This window comes from Notolepis coatsorum, assembly GCF_963971535.1.
Source record: "Notolepis coatsorum genome assembly, chromosome: 7".
NCBI lineage: Eukaryota > Metazoa > Chordata > Actinopteri > Aulopiformes > Paralepididae > Notolepis > Notolepis coatsorum.
The window spans coordinates 161,505,382-161,530,614 of NC_140171.1; the positions used below are offsets into that span (position 1 = coordinate 161,505,382).

At 44.8% G+C, this 25,233-nt stretch overlaps 1 protein-coding gene across 1 annotated transcript in view; it reads left to right on the forward strand.

Moving 5' to 3' along the window:
- Window positions 1-24,906, forward strand: part of LOC311231834 (uncharacterized protein) — a gene marked incomplete at its 3' end in the record, with an annotated part of 65,094 nt that extends 40,188 nt beyond the window's left edge. Inside the window, exon 6 of the mRNA XM_084318456.1 lies at window positions 24,834-24,906. Coding sequence (XP_084174582.1) covers window positions 24,834-24,906 — 73 coding nt within the window. The remainder of the gene's footprint in view (window positions 1-24,833) is intronic.
- Window positions 24,907-25,233: the final 327 nt, after the last annotated feature.

The window sequence follows — 25,233 nt, forward strand, 5'->3', positions numbered from 1 at the left end:
ATGATATATATGATACCCACCACTGTGTCCTTTATGATATATGATACCCACCACTGTGTCCTTTATGATATATATGATACCCACCACTGTGTCCTTTATGACATATATGATACCCACCACTGTCCTTTATGATATATATGATACCCACCACTGTGTCCTTTATGATATATATGATGCCACCACTGTGTCCTTTATGATATATATGATACACTGTGTCCTTTATGATATATATGATACCCACCACTGTGTCCTTTATGATATATATGATACCCACCACTGTGTCCTTTATGAAAAGGGAACATTAATTAATACTTAAATTTAGGGCTGTCAGTTTATCGCGTTAATTAGATTAATTAATTACACAGCAAATTATCGCGTTATGAAAATTAACTCAAAATTAATTACAAAAAAAAAAGTTTTTATTTTTTTTATAATTTATTTTTTTTATACTTTTTTTTGTATCTCATTCATTCCATGAGTATGTAGAATACACATTTACAGACTTTTTTTTTAATATGGTCCATTTGCATGTTTTTGGTATCTGATTCTAAGGACATCTATGAATCTCAGGGAATGTATTCCCAGTGTCAGAAATACTGTGGGCTAGATCCACAAAGAATGGATTGCACGGTGCAAGTTGCACCCTTACTTACAATTCATTATGAATTGGAAATGGGGGACCCTGATGTAAACTAGAGGAAAGTCTTTCTCTGGTCTGCATGCCCTTAACAATTGTGTGTATTGAGCCGTACTGTATTGTACCCATTCTGCAATCTGTTAATAACATTTTCATTCAATCAATCAATCTGCACTGTGATTGATTGAATGAAAATCTTATTTTGAGTCAATTGTAATGAACCAAATGAGAATATCAATACATTTTTTTTTTTATCTTTGACTGAATAACACCATGCTCAAATTGACCAGACCTGAAAAATCTAAGCAAATTAATAGATGGAAGATGATTAAACAGAAGGTTCTGTAGATACAGTACTGAATTCTGCCATCTGGACACATGCAATTTGAAATATGATTATAGAATATAGAATATCAGGCATAAAATGGTTATGCGATTAAAATGCGATTAATTCGATTAATTACAAATCCTGTAATTAATTAGATAAATTTTTTTAATCGCCTGACAGCACTACTTAAATTATATAATGGAGAATATCCACATTACCAATAATTCTTAACATTGAAAACAACAAAATAAACTATCAGTATCTATAATGTAGTACAAAAGAAAACAACAGCTTAGAATCCAGAAGATTGACAATAGTCACCTCCCCTTTCCTATTTTTGGTCATTTGCAAATATTTTTTTACATAGAGCAATATTTCTGCTTTCCTTCATTTTATCTTCCAACCCATTCTCCACACAGTTACTCCATAGGATGATATGCACCTGCTCCTGAGATTGGTGCGAGCGTAACGTTTATCAAAGTTGCAGTTACCTCTCAAATTATATCCCTTATCCCTCTATAAATATTTTGTTTATGTTACCTGGGAGTTCTTGAGTCTTTGCTCGATACATTATCTCTGCCAGTTTAAATTTGAATAAGTCCATTAGCTTTAAAAGGCATTTGACGAGCAAGTTATTTGTGTGATCCCGAAATCTGACCTTGTGTACAATTCTCAGCTTTTTTCTGTAGTATAATTAATGGTTTTAAAGTGCTTATGTATGCATCATTCCCCCATATCTCCACACAGTAACTCACATATGGTAAGACGGTATATTTAGGTATTTCTCTTGCCATCAAAGTTGATATTTGCTACAGTAGAATAGATCATTAGCGTCGTTGGCTCAGTGCTCTGCTGTTGTGGCCCCCATCCTGTGCACTTCAGCCCCAGCCTCGTATGTTATCCGGAGTGATGGAGGTTACGGCTCTTTGAAGGGAGCCGGATATTTTGGCTCCGTCTCTTTCCAAGAACCTAAAATAACGGGTCATTGTTCTTTCTTTAGGGGGTTTGATTGATTGAAAACTTTAATACCAGATTGCAGAATGGGTACATTACAGTATAGCTCAATACTAACAACTGCCAAGAGGATGAAGACCAGAAAAATACTTTCCTCTTGTTTACATAAGGGTCCTCCATTTTCAATTCATCAAGACATTTATGACATACAACTATACAGTACTGTTTAAGAAAAAGAGATAATAAAAAAAATTAGTGCTGTCAGGCGATTAAAAAGATTTATCTAATTAATTACAGGATTTTTAATTAATCGAATTAATCGCATAACCATTTTATGCCTGATATTCTATAATCATATTTCAAATTGCATGTGTCCAGATGGCAGAATTCAGTACTGTATCTACAAAACCTTCTGTTTAATCATCTTCCATCTATTAATTTGCTTAGATTTTTCAGGTCTGGTCAATTTGAGCATGGTGTTATTCACAGTCAAAGATAAAAAAAAAATTATTGATATTCTCATTTGGTTCATTACAATTGACTCAAAATAAATTTTTCATTCAATCAATCACCACGCAGATTGATTGATTGATTGAATGAAAATGTTATTAACAGATTGCAGAATGGGTACAATACAGTACGGCTCAATACACACAATTGTTAAGGGGATGCAGACCAGAGAAAGACTTTCGTCTCGTTTACATCAGGGTCCCCCATTTTCAATTCATAATGACTTGTAAGTAACGGTGCACCTTGCACCCTGCAATCCATTCTTTGTGGATCTAGCCCACAGTATTTCTGACACTGGGAATACATTCCCTGAGATTCATAGATGTCCCTAGAATCAGATACCAAGAACATGCAAATGGACCATATTAAAAAAAAGTCTGTAAATGTGTATTCTACATTATTATGGAATGAATGAGATACAAAAAAATATATATATAAAAAAAAATTATGTAATTAATTTTGAGTTAAATTTCATAACGCGATAATTTGGTGTAATTAATTAATCTAATTAACGCGATAAACTGACAGCCCTAAAAAAAATATAAATACATTCGAAGGGGAAGAAACTACGGGGGGGGGGGGGTAATTGCAGCCACCCGTAGGTGAGCAGGGGTAAGGTGGGTTTTAGGAGTAAGGCCAAGCAGTAGGGTAGGGTAGGTGTTACAGTAACTAAGGCTGACTGATGATGGTGATTTGTGCGTCGCCCTCCCTGCCTCAGATTTTATTACAAAATAATGATGTATAATAAATATAATAATCATTTAAAGTGTAAAAGGTCTCTTAAAATTTTAAAACAACCACAAGTAGTTCATCACTTAAATAGGTATGTGACTGGCAAAGGACATTCATCTTGGATACAGGGCACACAAAATCCAAACCTTAAAGGATAACTCCACTATTTTGGGAAATTAGCTTATTTAACATCTTCCCTGGAGTTAGACAAGAAGATGCATACCTTTTTTGTCTCTGTGCGTGCATTTTAGCTTTGGGAATAGATGCTCCGTTAGCATAGCTTAGCTTCATCACTGGAAGTGAGGCAGGACAGTAGCCTTACAGTGCCTTACAGTGTATTGCAAGGTCTGACATTGACCAAACTTGATATGCATGACCTTGGTGGGCTCTAGGTCAACTCCTGAAAAGGGGGTCAATGTCAGACTTTGCAATCAAAAGTTAGGGGGCTAATAACCCTTGCCATAATTTCAGTGCGCCCCTAACTTTTGATTGCAAGGTCTGACATTGACCCCCTTTTCAGGAGTTGACCTAGAGCCCACCAAGGTCATGCATATCAAGTTTGGTCAATGTCAGACCTTGCAACTCTTTTAGTTGTAGGTTTACCTTTTAAGGTGGTGTCACTCACCAGCAATTTAAATTTTCTCACCTTACCATCTGACCCTGTGTATGGCCCTTAAACATAGACAGGTAAGTAAGAGATCATGTATTTTGAGATTCTTCCTACCTTCTACATAGATCGGATCAAAGCAGTCTATGCCAGCGTAAGTGAAGGGTGGAGTTGCTTCCGATCTTGTGGTAAGTTACCCCCTCTTTGTCCTTCAGTACATCTTCTGTACTTTCTACACTTGACACATTCCGAGAATCTCTGTAGGCGATCCAATGATGATCTGTTTTCCTTTGCTTTAGTGTTGCACACAAAAGCCTTGTGGAGTTCAGGATCATCTTCCTTAATTTCTCCCACCTTGAGTTCTCTGACAGGTCGTTTTTTCTTCTTTTTTCTTTTTCCTTTTCTTTTCTTTTCCTTTTCTTTGAATGGTAACGGCATGTCGTAGTGACCATTGTTCTTTTGCGTGATGGTCTCTCTCAACTTCGACAGGCACTTGATATGTTCTTGAGACACAGGATCATGTTCTCCAGTTCTTTCTGAGAAGTCTGGTTCAAGAACTCTTATGTCTGAGGGAGTCATTTCTTTTACTTGGGTTCGGCTCACATAGTGTACTTCAGTTTTGAGATTAACAGAACGTTTCACACCTGCTGTTACTCGTCTCAATACTATGCGATGGCTGATTCCGATGGCGTCGCCGTAGTCTACGCAGGGATTCCCATGGCCAACAATACTCCATCCAAGGTCTGTACGCTGTGCATAAGGCTGACTTTCTTCGCCAGACACAACTTCCCTTGGAAGCAGGGCTTGTGAGCAGTCGTACCCAATGAGCAGACCTACTTTACAGTCCTGCATAGGTGCAATCTTTCCTTGGAGGTGCTCTAGATGGGACCACGCTTTTGCAGTTCCATCTGTTGGTATGTGTGTTCTGTTGACTGGAATGAAATCCCGAGTATAGACTGGTGGTAACAATATCTTCTTACCAGAGTAAAAGCCACGGATTTGTAAGTTGTCTATTCTTTCAGAGCTTACTGCTGTGGTTCTTGAGGTCATAGTAGAGAGCTTGACTTTGACCTTGACTTTGGTTGCTTCCAACGCTTCTGCTACTTCCCTTATAACAAAGGTTGTGTCGCTTTGAGAATCCAACAGAGCGTAAACGAGGACTTCTTGTGTTGGTTGAGTCGTGGATGAAAGCCACACAGGAATTATTGCAGTTGTTTGTGTGTTAGCTTCATGAAGTATTACTCTATGTGAAGTAGAGTTTGTGGTTGTTTCTTTGCATTGTGTCGATTGAGGTCTTTCTTTGTACCATTGTTGACTTGTACTTGGCTTTTCTTCATTTAGCTTTAGCTTGGCTTGTGGTGGTCTTTGTCCTTCTTTGGCTCGCTCCTCATGCAGACATGTAGGATGCTGCTTGTGGCACATGTCGCAAACATTCCTACTGTTGCAGCTCTTTGAGTAGTGACCAGACTTGAGACAACCAAAGCATAGCTTTTCGGTTTGAACAAACTTGACTCTGTCTGAAACAGGTTTCAAGTTCAAGTTCAAGTTCAAGTTCTTTAATAGTTGTCATACAGAAGTACAGAATACTTTCATACAAAATGCTTCTTACTGTTACGCTCCAGAGACTGTGCTAGACAAGATAGTATCAAATAACATAATATAGCATGTAATTTAGAAGAAGAAAAATGAGGTCACAGTGTTCGGTATAGACATATGTACAATGTTCTGAGTTACCATATAATATACAATACTATGCAGTGTACTAATGTACAGTACTATCTAGTGCAAAGCAGAAATGGGATGAGGTACAATTTTAGGTACAATTTACAGTAAGGTGTACGAGTTGTAGTGCAATCCTTCATCAATAAATATAAAGTGTGGGGAGTGGGTGCTACAGTGTGTTTGTTTAAAGTGGGTGTGTGCTATAAAGTGTGTGGAGTGGGTGCTACAGTGTGTTTGTTTAAAGTGAGTGTGTGCGTGTGGATGTGTGTGCTATGTGCGTTTGGTGGTTGTTGTTGTGTAGTGTTCATTCATTGTTCGTTTAGCAGCCTGATTGCCTGGGGATAGAAGCTTCTTCTGAGTCTTTCTGTGCTCGCCTTGAGACTCCGGTATCGCTTGCCTGACCGCAGCAGTTCAAAGAGGCAGTTGTTCGGGTGACTGGAGTCTTTAATGATTCTCTTAGCCTTGCCCGTGCAACGCTTGTTGTAAATGTTCTGGAGGGTGGGGAGCCCCCCTCCAATTGTGCGTTCGGCTGAACGTGTCACTCTTTGTAGTCTGCTTCGGTCTTGTGCAGTGCTATTCCCAAACCAGGAGGTGATGTTGCCGGTCAAGATGCTCTCAATTGTACATGAGTAGAAGTTCTTAAGGATTTTCTGACTGACTTGGAACTTCCTTAGGCGCCTGAGGAAGTAGAGGCGTTGTCGTGCCTTCTTCACAACACTGTCAATGTGTGTGGTCCATGTCAAGTCCTCGGATATGTAGGCTCCGAGGTACTTAAAGCTGTTGACTCTCTCAACCGGTGCCCCGTCGATGCTGAGGGGGCTGTAGTCCTTGACCCCCGACCTCCTGAAGTCCACAATCATCTCCTTTGTTTTGCTGACGTTCAGGGAGAGGCTGTTTTCCTGGCACCATCCCGCCAGGACCTTGACCTCTTCCAGGTAGGCCCTCTCGTCGTTGGCAGAGATCAGGCCCACCACCACTGTGTCGTCAGCAAATTTGATGATTGTATTGCTACTCCGCTGAGCCACACAGTCGTGTGTGTACAGGGAGTAGAGGAGGGGACTCAGAACACAGCCCTGGGGGGCCCCTATGTTGAGGGTGATGGATGAGGAGGTGCAGTTGCCTGCTCTCACCACCTGGGGTCTGCCAGTCAGGAAGTCCAAGACCCACTGGCAGAGGTCATAGCCCAAGCCCAGGTCCCTGAGCTTGGCTATGAGTATGGAGGGGACTATGGTATTGAATGCCGAGCTGTAGTCGATGAATAGCATTCTCACATAGTTCCCCTGCCTCTTGTCCAGGTGTGATGCTGCTGTGTGCAGCACATGGGCTATGGCGTCCTCCGTGGACCTGTTGGGGCGGTATGCAAATTGCAGGGGGTCCATGTTGATGGGGAGGGAGGAGCAGATGTAGCCCTTTACTAGCTTCTCAAAGCACTTCAAAGCACTCAAAGTTTCTCCATGAACTTCCTGCATTTATGCAAAGTATGCCCGTACTTCTCACAGAAAATACATGTTATGACAGTCTTTTCATTGGAACATGTGTGCATAAGTGTCATGGAGAGGGACTCTGTCGGCCACCCGCCCCCTCCGGACGGGTGTCCCCCAGGGCTCGGTCCTAGGACCCCTTCTCTTCTCCCTCTACACTAAATCACTGGGTAACATTATCACATCTCATGGCTTCTCATATCATTGTTATGCCGATGATACTCAACTCTTCCTCTCCTTCCCTCCCTCAGATATCCACGTCTCTGAGCGGATCTCGGCCTGTCTGTCCGACATCTCCGCCTGGATGACGACCAACCACCTCAAACTGAACCTAAGCAAAACAGAATTGCTCCACCTGCCGGCCAAATCCTCCCCCCTGACCGACCTCTCCATCACAGTCGAGAATGCAGCTGTGACCGCGTCGCCGACCGCCAAGAACCTTGGTGTTGTCCTCGACGACCAGTTGAACTTCTCTGCTCACATCGCAGCGACAACCAGAACCTGCAGATTCCTCCTGAGCAACGTCAGAAGGATACGCCCCTTCCTGACAAAAGAAGCCACCCAACTCCTCGTCCAATCAACAGTCATCTCCCGCCTCGACTACTGCAACGCACTGCTAGCTGGCCTCCCGGCCACTGCCACCAAGCCTCTTCAACTCATTCAAAATGCAGCGGCCCGCCTGATCTCAAACCTACCGAAGTCAGCCCATGTCACCCCACTTCTTAGGGACCTGCACTGGCTCCCCATTGCTGCACGTATCCGCTTCAAGGCCCTCGACCTAGCATACCGTGCGGCAAAGGGAACCGCTCCCGCCTACCTCCGGTCAATGGTCTCTAACTACACACCCTCAAGACCCCTACGCTCTGCGTCTTCTGGCCGCCTCAGATCTACTCCTATCCAAGCTCCCGGAGGGTCATCAAAGAGAAGCCGCCTATTCTCAGTCCTTGCCCCACAATGGTGGAATGAACTACCCATCCCAGTTAGGACAGCCGAATCCCGTCCAATCTTTCGCCGTCGACTAAAGACTCACTTCTTCAACCATTATCTGAAATGATAAAAAAAAAAAAAAAAAAAAAAAAAAAAAAAATCTAACCCCGACTAACCTTAATGTCATGCACTTGTCCTAATAAACTAACCTACACTGTAACACGCAACACTTTGATGAACATTGTTACTCAGCTGATAGAGTTATACCCTTCTTGCTGTCTTGTCGCACAGAACTTGTAAGTCGCTTTGGATAAAAGCGTCAGCTAAATGACTAAATGTAAATCTAAATGTAAACATGTGGTCAGTGCCTTTGCTTCATGGCTTTGATATCTTGGGCATTTTGTTTTTTCAGTCTCACCTTGTTTCAGTGACTGTAGTGATGTAACAGGGTTGCAGGCAATTTTTGCTTCTCTTGTCAGAAACTTTACAAATTGGCTGAAGGAGGGGAATTGGTTACGCTCTTCTTCTTCTTGGATAACCATCCTGTTCCATCTCGCTGTTAGCCAATCAGGCAACTTTAAAAGAATTTTCCTGTTTTCATTACAGTCATTTAAAATGTCCAATGCCTTGATGTTGACCATGGCAGCCTCACAACTCCTGAGAAAGTCTGCAAACTCTCTGAGCTCAAAGCTGTCCTTAGATCCCATCTTGGGCCATGCTTGGATGCTTTTGCTATTGTAAATGGATTACCATATCTCTCCTCCAAAGTCTTCCATGCTGCAACATAGGCAGATTTGGTTCCGAGTAAGAAATAGCCATCAAGTGCTTTCTTAGCTTGTCCACTTACATACCTACGGAGGTAGTATATCTTCTCCTTATCTTCAATGCTCTTCTGATCAATCAGTATTTCAAAGGAAAGTTTCCAGTCATTGTATTTCAATGGGTCCCCACTGAATAATGAAGGTTCAGGAATTGGTATTCTGTTGACACTCAAAGCACCTGCCAGCATCTTAACAAGCTCTGCTGTACTGTCATTTGAGGAGGTGGTCACAACTTGTGGTACGGGAGACGTATACAGGGACAGAGGACTTGTGGGAGCAGGCACTTTGTTGTCTGCTACCCTCTCATGTTCTAGTACGTCTTTCCGCTCTTCTTCTGTGGCCTCCACTTGATCGTACACAAGAATTCTTGCTCGTGCTGCATTAAGACCTTTCACTGCCTCCAAATGCTGTATCTTTATCCGCTTTTCCTCCAGAGTCCTTTGTATAGCTCCATGTTCTTCTTCCAGTTGAGCTTTAAATTTAGCTTCCTCTTCCTCTCTCTTTATTCTTCGTTCAAGCTCTTCTGCTTCTTGTCCTAAACGACGTTTAACCTCTTCTGCTTCTTGTCCTAAACGACGTTTAACCTCTTCTGCTTCTCGTTCTAAACGACGCTTTATGCCTGCTGCCTCTTGATCAGCTAGCTTCTTTTTAGCTTCTGCTTCTAGGCACTGCATTTCCAATTGTTCTTTTTCTTGTTCTTTTAACACGTCCAGAACAGCTTGGCTTGCAGCAGCATCAGCGACAGCATCTCGTCGCTTTACAGAAGAACTGCTTGAATGCACTGAGGTGCCTTTCCTGGAAGAAGTGGCAGAACCAGATTGATAGGCGCTTTTCCTGGAAGAAGTGGCAGAACCAGACTTATAGGTGCTTGAGTCAAAGAGAGAGCCTGGCCGGCTGTCATCCCCACCTGCCTGAAGAAGTCCACTATTATCCCTGTACCCAAAAAATCCAAGCCTGCTTGCCTCAACGACTACCGCCCTGTAGCTCTCACCTCCATAGCCATGAAGTGCTTTGAGAAGCTAGTAAAGGGCTACATCTGCTCCTCCCTCCCCATCAACATGGACCCCCTGCAATTTGCATACCGCCCCAACAGGTCCACGGAGGACGCCATATCCCATGTGCTGCACACAGCAGCATCACACCTGGACAAGAGGCAGGGGAACTATGTGAGAATGCTATTCATCGACTACAGCTCGGCATTCAATACCATAGTCCCCTCCATACTCATAGCCAAGCTCAGGGACCTGGGCTTGGGCTATGACCTCTGCCAGTGGGTCTTGGACTTCCTGACTGGCAGACCCCAGGTGGTGAGAGCAGGCAACTGCACCTCCTCATCCATCACCCTCAACATAGGGGCCCCCCAGGGCTGTGTTCTGAGTCCCCTCCTCTACTCCCTGTACACACACGACTGTGTGGCTCAGCGGAGTAGCAATACAATCGTCAAATTTGCTGACGACACAGTGGTGGTGGGCCTGATCTCTGCCAACGACGAGAGGGCCTACCTGGAAGAGGTCAAGGTCCTGGCGGGATGGTGCCAGGAAAACAGCCTCTCCTTGAACGTCAGCAAAACAAAGGAGATGATTGTGGACTTCAGGAGGTCGGGGGTCAAGGACTACAGCCCCCTCAGCATCGACGGGGCACCGGTTGAGAGAGTCAACAGCTTCAAGTACCTCGGAGCCCACATATCCGAGGACTTGAAATGGACCATACACATTAACAGTGTGGTGAAGAAGGCACGACAACGCCTCTACTTCCTCAGGCGCCTAAGGAAGTTCCAAGTCAGCCAGAAGATCCTTAAGAACTTCTACTCATGTACAATAGAGAGCATCTTGACCGGCAACATCACCTCCTGGTTTGGGAATAGCACTGCAAAAGACCAAAGCAGACTACAAAGAGTGACACGTTCAGCCGAACGCACAATTGGAGGGGGGCTCCCCACCCTCCAGAACATTTACAACAAGCGTTGCAAGGGGAAGGCTAAGAGAATTATTAAGGACTCGAGCCACCCGAACAACTGCCTCTTTGAACTGCTGCCGTCAGGCAAGCGACACAGGAGTCTCAAGGCGAGCACAGAAAGACTCAGAAGTAGCTTCTATCCCCAGGCCATCAGGCTGCTAAACGAACAATGAATGAACACTACACAACAACAACCACCAAACACACATAGCACACACATCCACACGCACACACTCACTTTAAACAAACACACTGTAGCACCCACTACACACACTTTATAGCACACACCCACTTTAAACAAACACACTGTAGCACCCACTCCCCACACTTTATATTTATGGATGAAGGATTGCACTACAACTCGTACACCTTACTGTAAATTGTACCTAAAATTGTACCTCATCCCATTTCTGCTTTGCACTAGATAGTACTGTACATTAGTACACTGCATAGTATTGTGTATTGTATATTATATGGTAACTCAGAACATTGTACATATGTCTATACCGAACAACTGTGACCTCATTCTTCTTCTAAATTCATGCTATATTATGTTATTATGTTATTTGATACTATCTTGTCTAGCACAGTCTCTGGAGCGTAACAGTAAGAAGCATTTTGTATGAAAGTATTCTGTACTTCTGTATGACAACTATTAAAGAACTTGAACTTGAACTTGAACTTGAACTTCTGGCCACTCTTTCTCTCCTTCTTCTAACACACTTCCCCCCAGTCTAAATGTGGCTCTGGACACAATTATCTCAGAAATCCCTGCACACAGATCCACTCTTAGACGTGTGTCCTGGTCTGGAGTTGAGATTTCACGTAGTTCATCATAAATATGCTGCACATCATTAGAAAGACCTGTGACATCTGTAATGATATCAGTAAGCAGCTCATTAGACAAATGTTCTGTTGATTGTGATAACGGACCTTTAGAAGATTTAACTTGTGTCCTCCATTTATTGTAAATGTAATTAAATCTTTGTTGAAGCGCTTTGATCTTATCCTCCTGCATTGCTTTACCCTTCTCTGTTAGAGTTCTGGTTCTTTGAGATCGTTTTGGTACCTCTTGCTGGGCTTCAGCACCTTCTTCCTGACCTTCTTCAGGTCGGTCTTGGGAATTTGCATTATCCCTAACACTGTCCCCTACTTCAATTGCAGGCCTAATTGGCTCTGTCATTGTAAATCACTACTTTAAATTGACCAAAGTTTGTAAAGAAAAAATAGTAAATACACCTTTAAACCTTTAGCCTGTTTTGTACTCAAATTTGAATTAAATGCAGTACTCTCCGAGCAAATCAAATTGCTTAATTCAATTGGCTTTCAAAATAACCTCCACATATATATTAAGCGCTTCAGAACGCTTAGGAACATAAATATTAGATGCCAATAATAGCCTTCACCTATAAATTATACGTGCCTTTTATAGGTTATAATTTCCAAAACACACTTTAAATTAGAAATGAATTCAATCAGAAAATATTTATACTTTAATGTTGACACCTTAATGTGTACAAATGGTTAGCTTCAGTTAAATTATATAGGCAAATAAGTCAAAACGTTTTTAGCACGCACACCACAGTAATTAGAATTCAGTCAAATATATTATAGAAACGTTTACAAAGCACTCTTCTTGACCTGACCACTCTTAACTTATAATGTCCAAGTCCTTTATGGCTTTATCTTGAAACGCTGCTCATTATACTGTGTGCATCTTCTTACTTCTTTGTGTTTATGCGTGTAGTGCGTATTGTTTGTGACTCATCTGTCCTTTGATGTCGGCGCGCAGGCAGCGCAGCAAACAATTGTCGGGGAAGGTCCGCTGGACGCCGGCCTTAAACTTGGACTTGCTTCATCGCCCACTTGCATCGATGAACAGTCGAGTTTTCACTGTAACTCCTTCAAGCACTGCAGACACAAGTGGTTTCCTTTCGACGGGTTTATTAAAGGCTTGGTCCTCCAATCCACCGTGAAAACTTAAACAGAAACATATACGTTGCGTCAGGTCAACACAAACAATAATATACACGATATGAAAACAATACATCAGAAAAGCAAAATACAAACAAACATTAATTACCTCGTTGGCTGCATGCTACATAAAAAAGGGTCTTGTTCTTCTGTTCTTGGTAACAGTCTTAGTGGTACACTACACATAGTCGTACACTCTTCGAATCTAGAGAGCCTGTACAACTCGTCTCTGTCCTCCTGCTGCTTGCTCGCAGGTGTCTTAATCAGACCCAGTCTCCGACCATCCCTGCCGCTTGCTCGCAGGTGTCTTAATCAGACCCAAATGTAAAAACACAACAGCAGCCTAACGGGACACCATATATGACCAGACGTCAAAATGAATATATTATAAATTGTAGCAAATTAAATAATAAAGAAAATAAGAAATGAAACATAAATACATTCTCAAATATTACACATACAAACTGAAATATCATAAATGATGAAACCATATAATGGCCTGCAGATCACTGAAACACCATCAGTCAAGGAAACGCATGCAGATCACTGAAACACCATCAGTCAAGGAAACACATGCAGATCACTGAAACACCATCAGTCAAGGAAACACATGCAGATCACTGAAACACCATCAGTCAAGGAAACACATGCAGATTACTGAAACACCATCAGTCAAGGAAACACATGCAGATTACTGAAACACCGTCAGTCAAGGGAACATGTAAATGTAGCTATGGCCAACTGAACAGAATCAGCAATACAGTACACAATTGTATCATCAGAATACAAATGGTAATTACATTCGCCAACTGCCACACATCGAAGTTACAAGCTCACTGAACATGCATTTACTGTTTTTCAGGATGGAGTGTTTAATAACAAATACGCCTTGAGATGATTATATCAAGCTTTTCTTATTTATTTATTTATAGACTCATGTCTAACGACCTGCATTATAGACTGATCTCTAACTACCTGCATTATAGACTGATCTCTAACGACCTGCATTATAGACTGATCTCTAACGACCTGCATTATAGACTGATCTCTAACGACCTGCATTATAGACTCATCTCTAACGACCTGCATTATAGACTGATCTCTAACGATAGATGGTTTCACTGGGATGCTGTTGCTAGGGAACAGTTATTGCATTAGCAAACAGGAAATAAAAGTGGGTCTTTTTAGAACGCTATTGTTGTCATTTCGTCATGTAAACACGCATGTAATTAATAACATTAATTATGGTTCCATTCCATCTAGGTGTGCCTGTGCCTTGCTATGGTGTTGCTGCCTCACTGATCCAGTCAGGCTTCAGGGGGGGGCTGTAGGGGTGGGGCCTTGCTGCCTCACTGATCCAGTCAGGCTTCAGGGGGGGCTGTAGGGGCGGGGCCTTGCTGTCTCACTGATCCAGTCAGGCTTCAGGGGGGGGCTGTAGGGGCGGGGCCTTGCTGTCTCACTGATCCAGTCAGGCTTCAGGGGGGGCTGTAGGGGCGGGGCCTTGCTGTCTCACTGATCCAGTCAGGCTTCAGGGGGGGCTGTAGGGGCGGGGCCTTGCTGTCTCACTGATCCAGTCAGGCTTCAGGGGGGGCTGTAGGGGCGGGGCCTTGCTGTCTCACTGATCCAGTCAGGCTTCAGGGGGGGCTGTAGGGGCGGGGCCTTGCTGTCTCACTGATCCAGTCAGGCTTCAGGGGGGGGCTGTAGGGGCGGGGCCTTGCTGTCTCACTGATCCAATCAGGCTTCAGGGGGGGCTGTAGGGGCGGGGCCTTGCTGTCTCACTGATCCAGTCAGGCTTCAGGGGGGGCTGTAGGGGCGGGGCCTTGCTGTCTCACTGATCCAGTCAGGCTTCAGGGGGGGCTGTAGGGGCGGGGCCTTGCTGTCTCACTGATCCAGTCAGGCTTCAGGGGGGCTGTAGGGGCGGGGCTCCCCGGGCAGAGGCAGCAGGCTCCGCTCCCGAGATATACGCCTCGCGCCATATTAGCTATAAAGCATTGTAGCCTATAATATGAGTTGTGCTGCTATTGCTATTGTTGTGCTGTGAAGAGTCTTCTCTCTCTCTCTCTCTCTCTCTCTCTCTCTCTCTCTCTCTCTCTCTCTCTCTCTGTCTCTCGAAACGCAGTGCGCGCTTACTTGCGTTGCGCGTAATGAAAGTCTTTCTCTCTCTCTCTCCCTCGCTCTCTCTCTCGCTCTCTCTCTCTCTCTCTTTCCTTCCCTCTCTCTCTCCCTCTCTCTCTCTCCCTCCCTTTCTCTCTATCCCTCTCTCTCTCTCGAAACACAGTGTGCCTTACTTGCGTCGCGTGTAATGACAGTCTCTCTCTCTGTCTCAAGTAGCCAAACTTGAGACACCAAACTTGAGACAGAGAGACTACACTATAAAAACGTTGTGTGTGTGTGTGTGTGGTTTTTGGCTGGTGAAAATGCTGAGTGGCTAGTGATTTTGGAAAACCACTAGCCACAGTGGCTGGTGAGCTAAAAAGTTAATGTCATGCCCTGCTTACCAGTGACAAAAAGGATGAGCGCAATGAAGCAAGTGCACTCAAGAATGCCATAAGCAAATTTCCCTTTCTATTTTTGGTCAACATGCAGACCAAGATTTTGGAAAGCATAAATGCTGCTTCACAGTTACTGCGAGCAAAAGACGCTTCAGTCTTAAGGCCTCTGCATGCTACAGCAAATTCAAAGCAACTTCGACACAACATCGACAAAGCAACGGTGTTGCAGACACTCTACCGTTATGCTTCTGCAAAATCAACGCGCAGCCTATGTAACATTGTACCCCGTATGTAGCTAGGTTCCCTAGATAGATGACGCTTCCCTTCTCAACCAACCCATTGATAAAAGCAGAAAAATAAGCATAATTTTTACTTCCGGGCGGGGGGTTTCAAAATAAAAGAGCGAGTCTAAAAGCACCGTAAATACGTTTATTTTTTACAATATCTAACGTTACACGAACCTAAACTAATCTAAAGTTAGTTTAGGTTCGTGTTAACTTTGGATAATGTACTAAATAAACGTATTTCCGGTGATTTTAGACGTCGCTCTTTTATTTTGAAAACCCCCGACCGGAAGTGTTATAGTGTCTGTTGCTAGCAGCTTAACTTTCTGTGCTTTTCGAGCTAACGTTACCGTAACATCATTAGTTTCCAATGGAGAGGACCTCGGCTCACATGCAGCTCAAACTACCTATTGGAATAAATTACTTGATTGATGTTTAACTTGTCCCTGTGTGTGTCCAGTCATTTCGACTAGCAAACGTTGTATTTAACGTTACCTCAGGACGGATACCATTGTATTTACTTGGTTAGCTGTGTAGCTAATGTGGATAGCATTTTGAATAGACCCAATGCTAGCTGGCTACAGCTTTATTTACTAAATTATGGAGGCTTTTTAATCGTCAAGGTAAGAGAGGATTTGTCATGATCAACTGAAGGCGTATGCTATGGAACAATATGTGCTTGGGTTTTCAGAAAAAGGCGAGCTATGTGACGCTAATTATTTAGCGTCAACGCTGGCTTCAACAATGGAGGATATTATTCTCTGCGGGACTAATATTATTCTATGACAGCCCCGCCCCCATTCGCTAACCAACCAATCACTGCTACGCAATATCAACGCAACGGTTGTTCAGATTAGATTCTGGGGACATGTACGCAACGTCCAAGCAACACAGTCTACAAGACCCTCTAAAACAACCGCGCTGAAATCGCGCCGATGTTGTGTTGCAGTTGCTTTGAAGTTGCTGTAGCATGTAGAGGCCTTTAGTCTAAAATTTGTCATTTTATTAGACTATGTTTTTGTTGTTCTTGTGGTGTGTTGGACTTTATGTCATGTTATATCATTATCTGATATATATTTCGTTTCTATACCCTTTGTAGAAACAACATCTTAAATATTACACCTTTTCTTTGGTTACTTTTCTTTCAAATAAAAAAACAAAATTGTAATCTTACTGACTGAGGTCAAAAAACAGTTTGCTCCTGCAGAGACAAAAGATCCACACACCTGAGTCATAGGGGCGGAGTCAGACATTAATATGTTACCCTGCTGCAAGTAAACATTATTATTCTAACACATTTATTTTTATCCACTTTTTCTCCTTATTTTTTTATTTTTTCTCCCATCCCAATTTTGCGTTTTTCCAATTCTCCCCTCCCCTGTCTTGAATGTTGCTAGACTATGCCCCCCACTGGTCGGCTGTAGTGAGGATAGAAGCCTTGCATCACGTGTTCCCTCCGGTACATGAGGAGGCAGCCTGTTGCATCTTTTCACCAGACAGCGCCAGACTCTCAGTGGCGAGGTGTAACGCATGGGAGGCTCACACTACCCCCGCTACTTCCTGTCTTTTGCTGTGCAGGCGTCGCCCAACCGACATGTAGGGGTCGCTGTCCACAACGTCCAAATCCCCACCGATTCACTTCCACCCGCTACCTCTGCCAATTGAGATAGTATGACGACTGGCCCAAGCCGCAGGCAATGCCGACTCCGGGATTCGATACCGGAGTCTCTCGCATTGGTGACGAGCGCAATCTCTGCTACGCCACCCAGCCGCCCCCATGTTTACTCATTTTGATGTATTCAGGAAAGTCATTCCACAACTTCACTCCACAAACAGATATGCACATGCTTTTCAGCGTAGTGTGTACCATTGGTTGTTTAAGATTCCCTCTCCCTCTTAAGTTATATTCTCCTTCCCTGTCTCTGAACCATCTTTGCCTGGGATTAATTTAGATTTGTATACAATGAGAGCTGTTTTGAAATCAACTAGGTCCATACATTTCAATGTTTGTAGCTTTATAAATAAGTTATTTGTGTCTTCATAATATCCAACATTGTTGACTATTCTTATTGCTTTTTTTTTTTGCATGGTGCATATTGGCTGTAGAGTGCTTTTGTAGGTATTACCCCACACCTCCGCACAGTACTTCATATATGGAAGGAAGAGTGTACAGTACAGTGTATACAGTGTTTTTTGGTTTAGAATGTGTCTTATCTTACATAAAACACCAACACTCCGTGCCAATTTTGTCCTTACATATTTGACTTGAGGTTTCCAGTTGAATGTCAAGCTTTATTGGGTTTAAAGGGCCCGGTCATGTGGCCCCGCCCCCCGTCCCGGGTCTGATATGTTCCGCTACTGGATACAGTTCTCACCTAAATGGAATGGAACCCTAATTAATAACATTAACTCATTGACTGCCAGGGATTAGCCTTATCCTGTAGTGTAGTAGCTACCGCCACCGCTGTAAACGATGGGAGTCGCTCACCTTGTTTGCAGGGCTATAACTATATAAATATTATAGCTATGGATGCAATATTATCGCCCGTTTGACATCGAGGATCTATCGTTCAAGATGTGAAAAAGGAATATCTTTTCCATCCATACATTCCCGTTTTATACCGTGGTGAATATAAGTATAGTTTTAGAGCGGTCTGGGGTAATTCCTGGGAGGCTAGTAATAGGCCGCGATGCATATTATACTTAATCCATTGGCATTTCGTCCCGAAACACGCTACAATTAAAAATGCAAATGCATATGATCGGTATATTATGTTCCATCATGAATGCATGAAAGGGGGGGGGGGGGCGTTTCTGATTAATTGATTGTCAATAACGGCATTCGTTAGTACACCAGCCCAACTCTAGACTTTTAACCCTTTCACTGCCACACGACAGAAGGTTAACCCTTTACTATCACACAACCACATCCGCGGAGCTAATGATGCTAATGATGGAGCATCGCCGTCGGTGGTGTGATAGTAAAGGGCTAACCTTCTGTATTGTCACAGTGAAAGGGTTAACCGGCTGTCGTGTGGCCTTGGTTAAGACCCAAGGAGTCGAGTCTTCTGGGGTCAAGTCTCCACCTATAGCAAGAGCCTAGAAAGTACAGCCCCCCACCCCACAAAGATTTCCATATCTATTTTCTTTGTTGTTGGTGTCAAGCAGCTCTTTTCCTTGTATCTTTTAAGTGGCATTTGCCTTTGTGAGATGATGATCAACAAGATGCTGCCCATTGTTCTGCTGTGTTTTCTCCAAGCCTGGATTCTACCTGCAGACTCAAAGACTGTGAGTGGTTCATACTTAAGGTGTAGAAAGTATGCAAAAATCTATGAATCAATGCACAATTTTCAGATGATTAAACCCTGCCAGATGAAATGTGTGTGTGTGTGTGGGGGGGGGGGGGGGGGCGGGGGAAAGGGTGCTCAGCTCAGAGATGACACAATTGGTTTTTTAATCCGGAATCATGTTATCTTTTCTTTCAAACAACTAAACAGATCTGTTGTTTTACTAATAGAAGAAAAAGTCACATGTTATTAAGCCACACCACAAGCTGCTGTGTTGCTATTGCCCTGTTCAACTACTGCGGTTAGACTGAGTTTCGTTTTCAGATGAGTTTCGCTTTTCCAGGTCGCAACGTAGCCGGTAGGCGAGTCACACTTTCGTTTTGTCACCTGAGCACAGTGATGTAGTACACTGCCAAAGCAGTAGGTGGCAGTAGGTGGCGAACATGAAGGCAATTTTCAACCAATCAGAACTTGAATGTGCCAATACACTTCCTGCAAAGAAAATGTCAACAAGGCGCCGCCATCTTTAAATGCCTATTTACCCAATGCAGCACTTATTTTTCAGCAAAGTGTAATAAAAGTGCAATAAACAAAACGGATACATTCACTGTGTGTTTTGCCTCTCATTTGTTGATGAAACAAAACTAACATCAACACAAGTGACCACCAAGAGCGGATAGTTTAGTCTCAAAAAGGATCGGCGATGTTGTTAGCTACATTGTTAGCTACATGCTAACGTGAATGGAATATGCCAGTATAACAGTATAGCATTGTGGCTAGAAGCTAACGCTAGCTCACGTTAACCAGCCAGCACCAAACTGATGATATCGGGAGCTATCAGTAGCTATAACATTAGAGACAACGCTGTGTGTATTAAACAAAGGTGAATAGATGACTGGGCAATTTTGTTTAATGCTTGTTAAGATTGAAAGAGGAGCTTGAGTTAACAGGGTCTGATAGCTAACGCTAGCTCACGTTAGCCAGCTGCAGTGCTCATGCAATCAGTAATGCTAGCAGAATGAATGGATGTAAACTTTATTTAACATATTGCATAATGGGTACAATACAATACGGCTCAATACAAACAATTGTTAAGGGAATGCAGACTGTTGTAGCTTGGACTGGGGTCCTTATAACAATAACTTGACAACACATGGTAGCTGCAGCTATTTGGGACAGCTCTGTTGTCACCGGAAGGGCACGCAGATGGTATCTACTGCGCATGGGCGTTGAGCAACAACGGCTCCCCGCAGATTACACGACATGTTGTCGGCGAGTTTTTGGCGCTATTCCAAAACGGAAACACAATTTAGCGTCACAACGTTTCCTGCCAAAACGGCATTTCTATCTAATAGGGACAGCAAACGTATTCAAAAACGTATTCAAACGAGCACAAACACAGTGTGTGTAACAAGGGCCTAAGCCAATGGTTGTAAAATGTAAATATTAATAATCCACTATTCTTTTGTATTTTACTAGAGACTTAATGAGATCATAAATTTACATTTAAATAATAAAATTTAGGGGTGAATCTCAGATAACTATGTTTATGTATACAAATAATATTTTCCTATCAAGAATTACATTTAATTCTAAATGTGACTACAATATAGATTAGTCAAATAAATAAATTACTGTAAATTACAAGTATATATTAATGTAGGTTATTCCAAAAAGCATTAACTAATTCATATTCATGAACAATATGTATAACAGATTCCACATCTTTTCCACAAAAGTACATTTATCTTCCAAATATAGGATCTTTTGTTACAATTTGGATATATTTTATGTAGTATTTTATGTAGTGTACATATTTGAATTTATTAGGGAAAACATGTATTTGGTAATAACTGATTTTCTCCATTTTATGTCAATAATCCAATCATTCCAAAAGAACTTCCCTCTGGAAGATATCCTAAATATAATATTCATCACAGTATCCCAGGTTAGGGACTCCCTGAAAACATGGTGTTTGGCCCGGCCTGCGTCACAGTATCCCAGGGTAGGGACTCCCTGAAAACATGGTGTTTGGCCCGGCCTGCGTCACAGTATCCCAGGTTAGGGACTCCCTGAAAACATGGTGTTTGGCCCGGCCTGCGTCACAGTATCCCAGGTTAGGGACTCCCTGAAAACATGGTATTTCGCCCGGCCTGCGTCACAGTATCCCAGGTTAGGGACTCCCTGAAAACATGGTGTTTGGCCCGGCCTGCATCACAGTATTGTGTTCTGTGCCTGATGCTCATTCTCATCGGGTTGGGTTGTCTGTCTTCTCACTTTTTGGATACATGTAACATAAGATGTTCTTTATTAACCTACCTGTTTATTGTACCTGAGTAAGTGGGGGGTGACTTCCTAAAGGGAGAATGTCTGAATTTCCCCAAGGGGATCAATAAAGGAATATCTTATCTTATTTTATCTTAAGGTGGAACAGCTCTTAAGGTGGACTGGTTCTCCCTGCTACAATGCATCAAATAAACTGATCTCATATTGTATGTGTAACAGGGTGGATTATCCCTGCTTCGTGGGAACGGTTGCTGGCAGTCACAAGGTAGCTGGACACAGTAGAGCTCCATCTGACTGCACCCTCGTCTTTGGGCCTGGAGCGTCGACTGGAGGCTGGTAGTGTGAGTGGATGGGGCCCGGGATTTACCAACCTGGTCTGGTACTCTGGTCTTCCTCCCCTGCAGCGGGGCGGTCAGCAGTACTCCCCAACACGCTCCCACTTCCCCCAGTTGCTCCTTAAACCCTCCCACACCTAGTGACTGACTTGTAAATAAATACCCTGGGTTCCCCCCGCAAGCAGTACCCTCCCTCAATGACCCTAGAAACCTTACAATGAAAAGGGAAAGGTGGAATAGGAAGGGGTTAATTATGTTAACGTTACCCACACCAAAAGAGTTGTTAAACGGCTCATGGATAGACACGCACACAGAGCTCCCATCTAGTTCTTTAATGTTATTTATAACGGTCAGTTACAATGATTTACTACTAGTGACCAATTGGACTGAAGTCCCACTATAGTTCCGTCGGTAACTCCATACCTCATAAACACGTATATTATACACCCACCTCTGGGTTAATATCAGGGATAATATACTTCAATGTGTTTGACTCATCACCCACGTCTGGGTCTTCACCCTGTATAATACCTCCAAAAGGCTTTAATTATACGGCAAGAATAATACCTCTCTAGGCTTTATTTATAATGCACCAGGTCTGTAACTTCTCCACAGAGAAAGGGTTAACTAGATGGGAAAATATTATTAAACACAAACACGGTATCACACTCAAAGAAAATGAAAAGAAATCAAAAGGTGGGCCCACAAATACCTTACAAAAGTCCTATCTTAATGCCGGCATATATTGTTTGGGGTTCCCCTTATGAACTGTAGTAGCAACGTTAACTTCGCCCGCAGGCTGCACCACACTGTGTACAGTGTAATAGCTCCGGAGCATAGATGCTCATTTGTACTCATCCAAAATGGCGGCCTCGCCGCGCCACCGTCGTCCGGAAGGCAAGATGGCGTCGAACGCTTTCGGCGGGCTTGGAGCAGAGGGCAGTGTTGGGCTGAGAGCGTGTGCTGGGTGATAGCGACCTCTGTCGGTCTCTGAAGGCAGCCGGGTGCAGATCTGGTCGTAGACAGCCAGGGCGGAATGGTTGTAGAGTCGGTGCTGGGTCGACACACGGATCTAACTTGCCCTCACTCACACTGCAGCTAAACTCTGGGTCCCAAACAGCCCTTCTGCTAGACGGGATATATCATAACGCAGGGTGTTCCTAAACACCGGTTCTCTTCGCGCCACGCTGGCGGGACGCCTCGCCAGAGGGAATAACTTTAACTTAAGCCCAACTCGGCTATACCGTTCTTATTCTAGGATAACTCGTGGTATATCACTAGGGATATTCAGGGAGAAACATGCAAGGCTCCACTACGAGTACATTCATAGGATAACCCGTAATATACTCAGGTTCAATACGGGGCTCTCCAGACACGACCGCTCCGGTACAAGTCCAATGTCGAAGAGGCTGCTTCCTCGCACTTCCGTCCACTTCCTTCTCCGTCTCTCACATACGCTCTCTGCCTGCCACCGCCCCCTGCTGGCGCCGCCAACTAGTCACAAGGAAGAGGCTGATAGAGTAGGGTCCAGTAATCCTGTTCATAATCCATATTCCAGTGAGTAGAACAAGGAGGGGCGAGCATCATTGTTCGAGAGAATATTAGCGGAGACTAATTAGAATGTCTTGGTGCATCAGAGGAGATAGAAAGGCAAGTCAGCACATCTGGATAATAGGTATATTTTCCAGGTTGCTACATTTCCCCCCACTTTGAACTTGCTAAGTCCTCTGCAAGTTAACACAACAAAACACCAACCAACGCATGCATGAAAACGGTCCTGAGACCAACAGTTTCACACATAGATCGACAATCACACATTATGCTAACAGTTTCACACACTCCTTCATGAGTTGGACACACTGTTCAACAAACACACTCTTGAGCACGTAGTCCTGGCGATACCGAGCGGGTAGCCGACCTCTGGTGCTCCTCTGGGGCCGGGCAAGCTCCCCTCGGGGGGGTTCCACTTCCCCCACCTCCGACTCCGTGTCGGATTCTTCCATGCCCGTTGGCGGGTCATGGACCACCGCCTTGCCCTCCGGGGCCATCGGTGGACCGCCAGCGGCCTCCTCTTCGACTCCGTCTCCGCCGTCTTCCCCATCCTCTCCAGAGGGGGTCGACTCCACCTCTGACTCGGCGCTCTCGGCCTCCTCAGGGGCGTCCCGCCGGGGCCCGGGGTGGTTACACGCCCTAGGATGCGTTTCCCGCCGGGGCCAGAGAGCACCTCCGATGTCTGATTCGGACGAGCTCCGCGGTGCCACCGGGATCTGTCGAGGGGCTCTCGCCCGCACTTCCAAGTCAGAAGCCGGGAAGGGACAGGTCTTGAGCTGGTCTCGATGCACGGTCCTTTCTGGACCCCCTGCTTCGGGCCTGACCGTGAACACGGGCGTCCCTTCGTGGCTCTGCTTAACCACCACATACGACGTAGGCTCCCACTTGTCCTGTATCTTATTACGGCCCCGGATTCGGTGGTCGCGTATCAGGACCCGGTCTCCGGCCCGCAGGAGGGCACCTCTGCTCTTCCTGTCGTAGATTCTCTTACGTCGATGGGACGCCTGTTTCGCCGTGGCCTCGGCGGCCTCCTCGGCGGCCTTTAGTCGCTCGTGGTGACTCTGTACCCACTCGTCCAGGTCCGCCGCTCCCTCCTCAATGACGTCTCTGCCCCCCAGGACATCCCGGGGCATCCTAGCGTCCCTCCCGAAGAGCAGGTAGAAGGGAGAGTATCCCGTGGAGGAGTGCATGTGGCAGTTGTACGTAAGTACCAACTCGGGTAGGTGCTCCTTCCAGTCTCGCTTCTTCTCTGCGGGCAGACTACACAGCATGTCGTGCATCGTCCGATTGAACCTCTCGCATTGCCCATTCCCCTGGGGATGGTAGGGCGTGGTGCGGCTCTTTGAAATTCCGTACAGTCGGCAGAGCTCCTTGATGACGCTCGACTCGAAATTTCGCCCTTGATCGGCATGGAGTCGGGCAGGGCAACCGTAGTACACGGACCAGTACTTAATGATGGCAGCGGCGGTGGTCTTCGCAGTTTGGTCTTTGGTCGGTACGGCAATAGTGAACCTGGTGAATATATCGGTCAGCACCAGTACGTTCTCGTAGCCACCCACCGACCTCTCCAATACGGTGAAGTCCATGGCCAGGACCTCCATGGGCGCCGTCACGTTAGTACAGGTCATCTGAGCCTGGGCTTTAGGGAACACATCGCAGGCTAATGCGCATCGCCTGCATTGCTGCACCCATTTCTTCACCTCTTCGGCCATTCCGATCCAGTAATAACCTCTCCTCATCAGGACCACCGTCCCTCGTCCCCCGTAGTGTCCCGCATCTTGGTGCTGGGTCTCGTAGATCCTCCGTCGCAGGACTGTGGGCACCACCAGCTGGAGAACCTCCTCCCCGTCGCGGGGATCGCTGAGGCGCCGAAACAGTACTTGTTGGTGCAGACGGAACCGCTCCCACTGCCCATATAACTTGCGGAGTTTCGGGTCTCCTTCTTTCAGCTGTACTTTAGTGGGAGGGACCCCCTGCGTCACCGCCTGCCACACCGGGCCCAACTCGGGGTCGTCGGCCTGAAGTTGCCGCATTTCCGCCCAGTCGTATCCGCTGTTCCCCTTCTGTGCCGCTATCTGTCGTGCGCTGACACTCGGGATCTCTCGCGTCTCTGTCGGTCTCCCAGGGCACAGCAGGGCCCGTACTTCCTCTGCTGGGACCATGACGTAGCCATCGCGGGCGACTGGGGTGGGGACGGACAATGGAGCGGTCCGTTCCTGGAGCCCCTGACGGGTGTGGGTGCCGGTCGCGGGTATCGTTAGGAAGTCTTTCTCAGTGTCTTCCACTTCAGGTTCTGATCGCATCGGCATGCGAGACAGGGCATCTGCGTTCTGGTTGAGTCGACCAGGT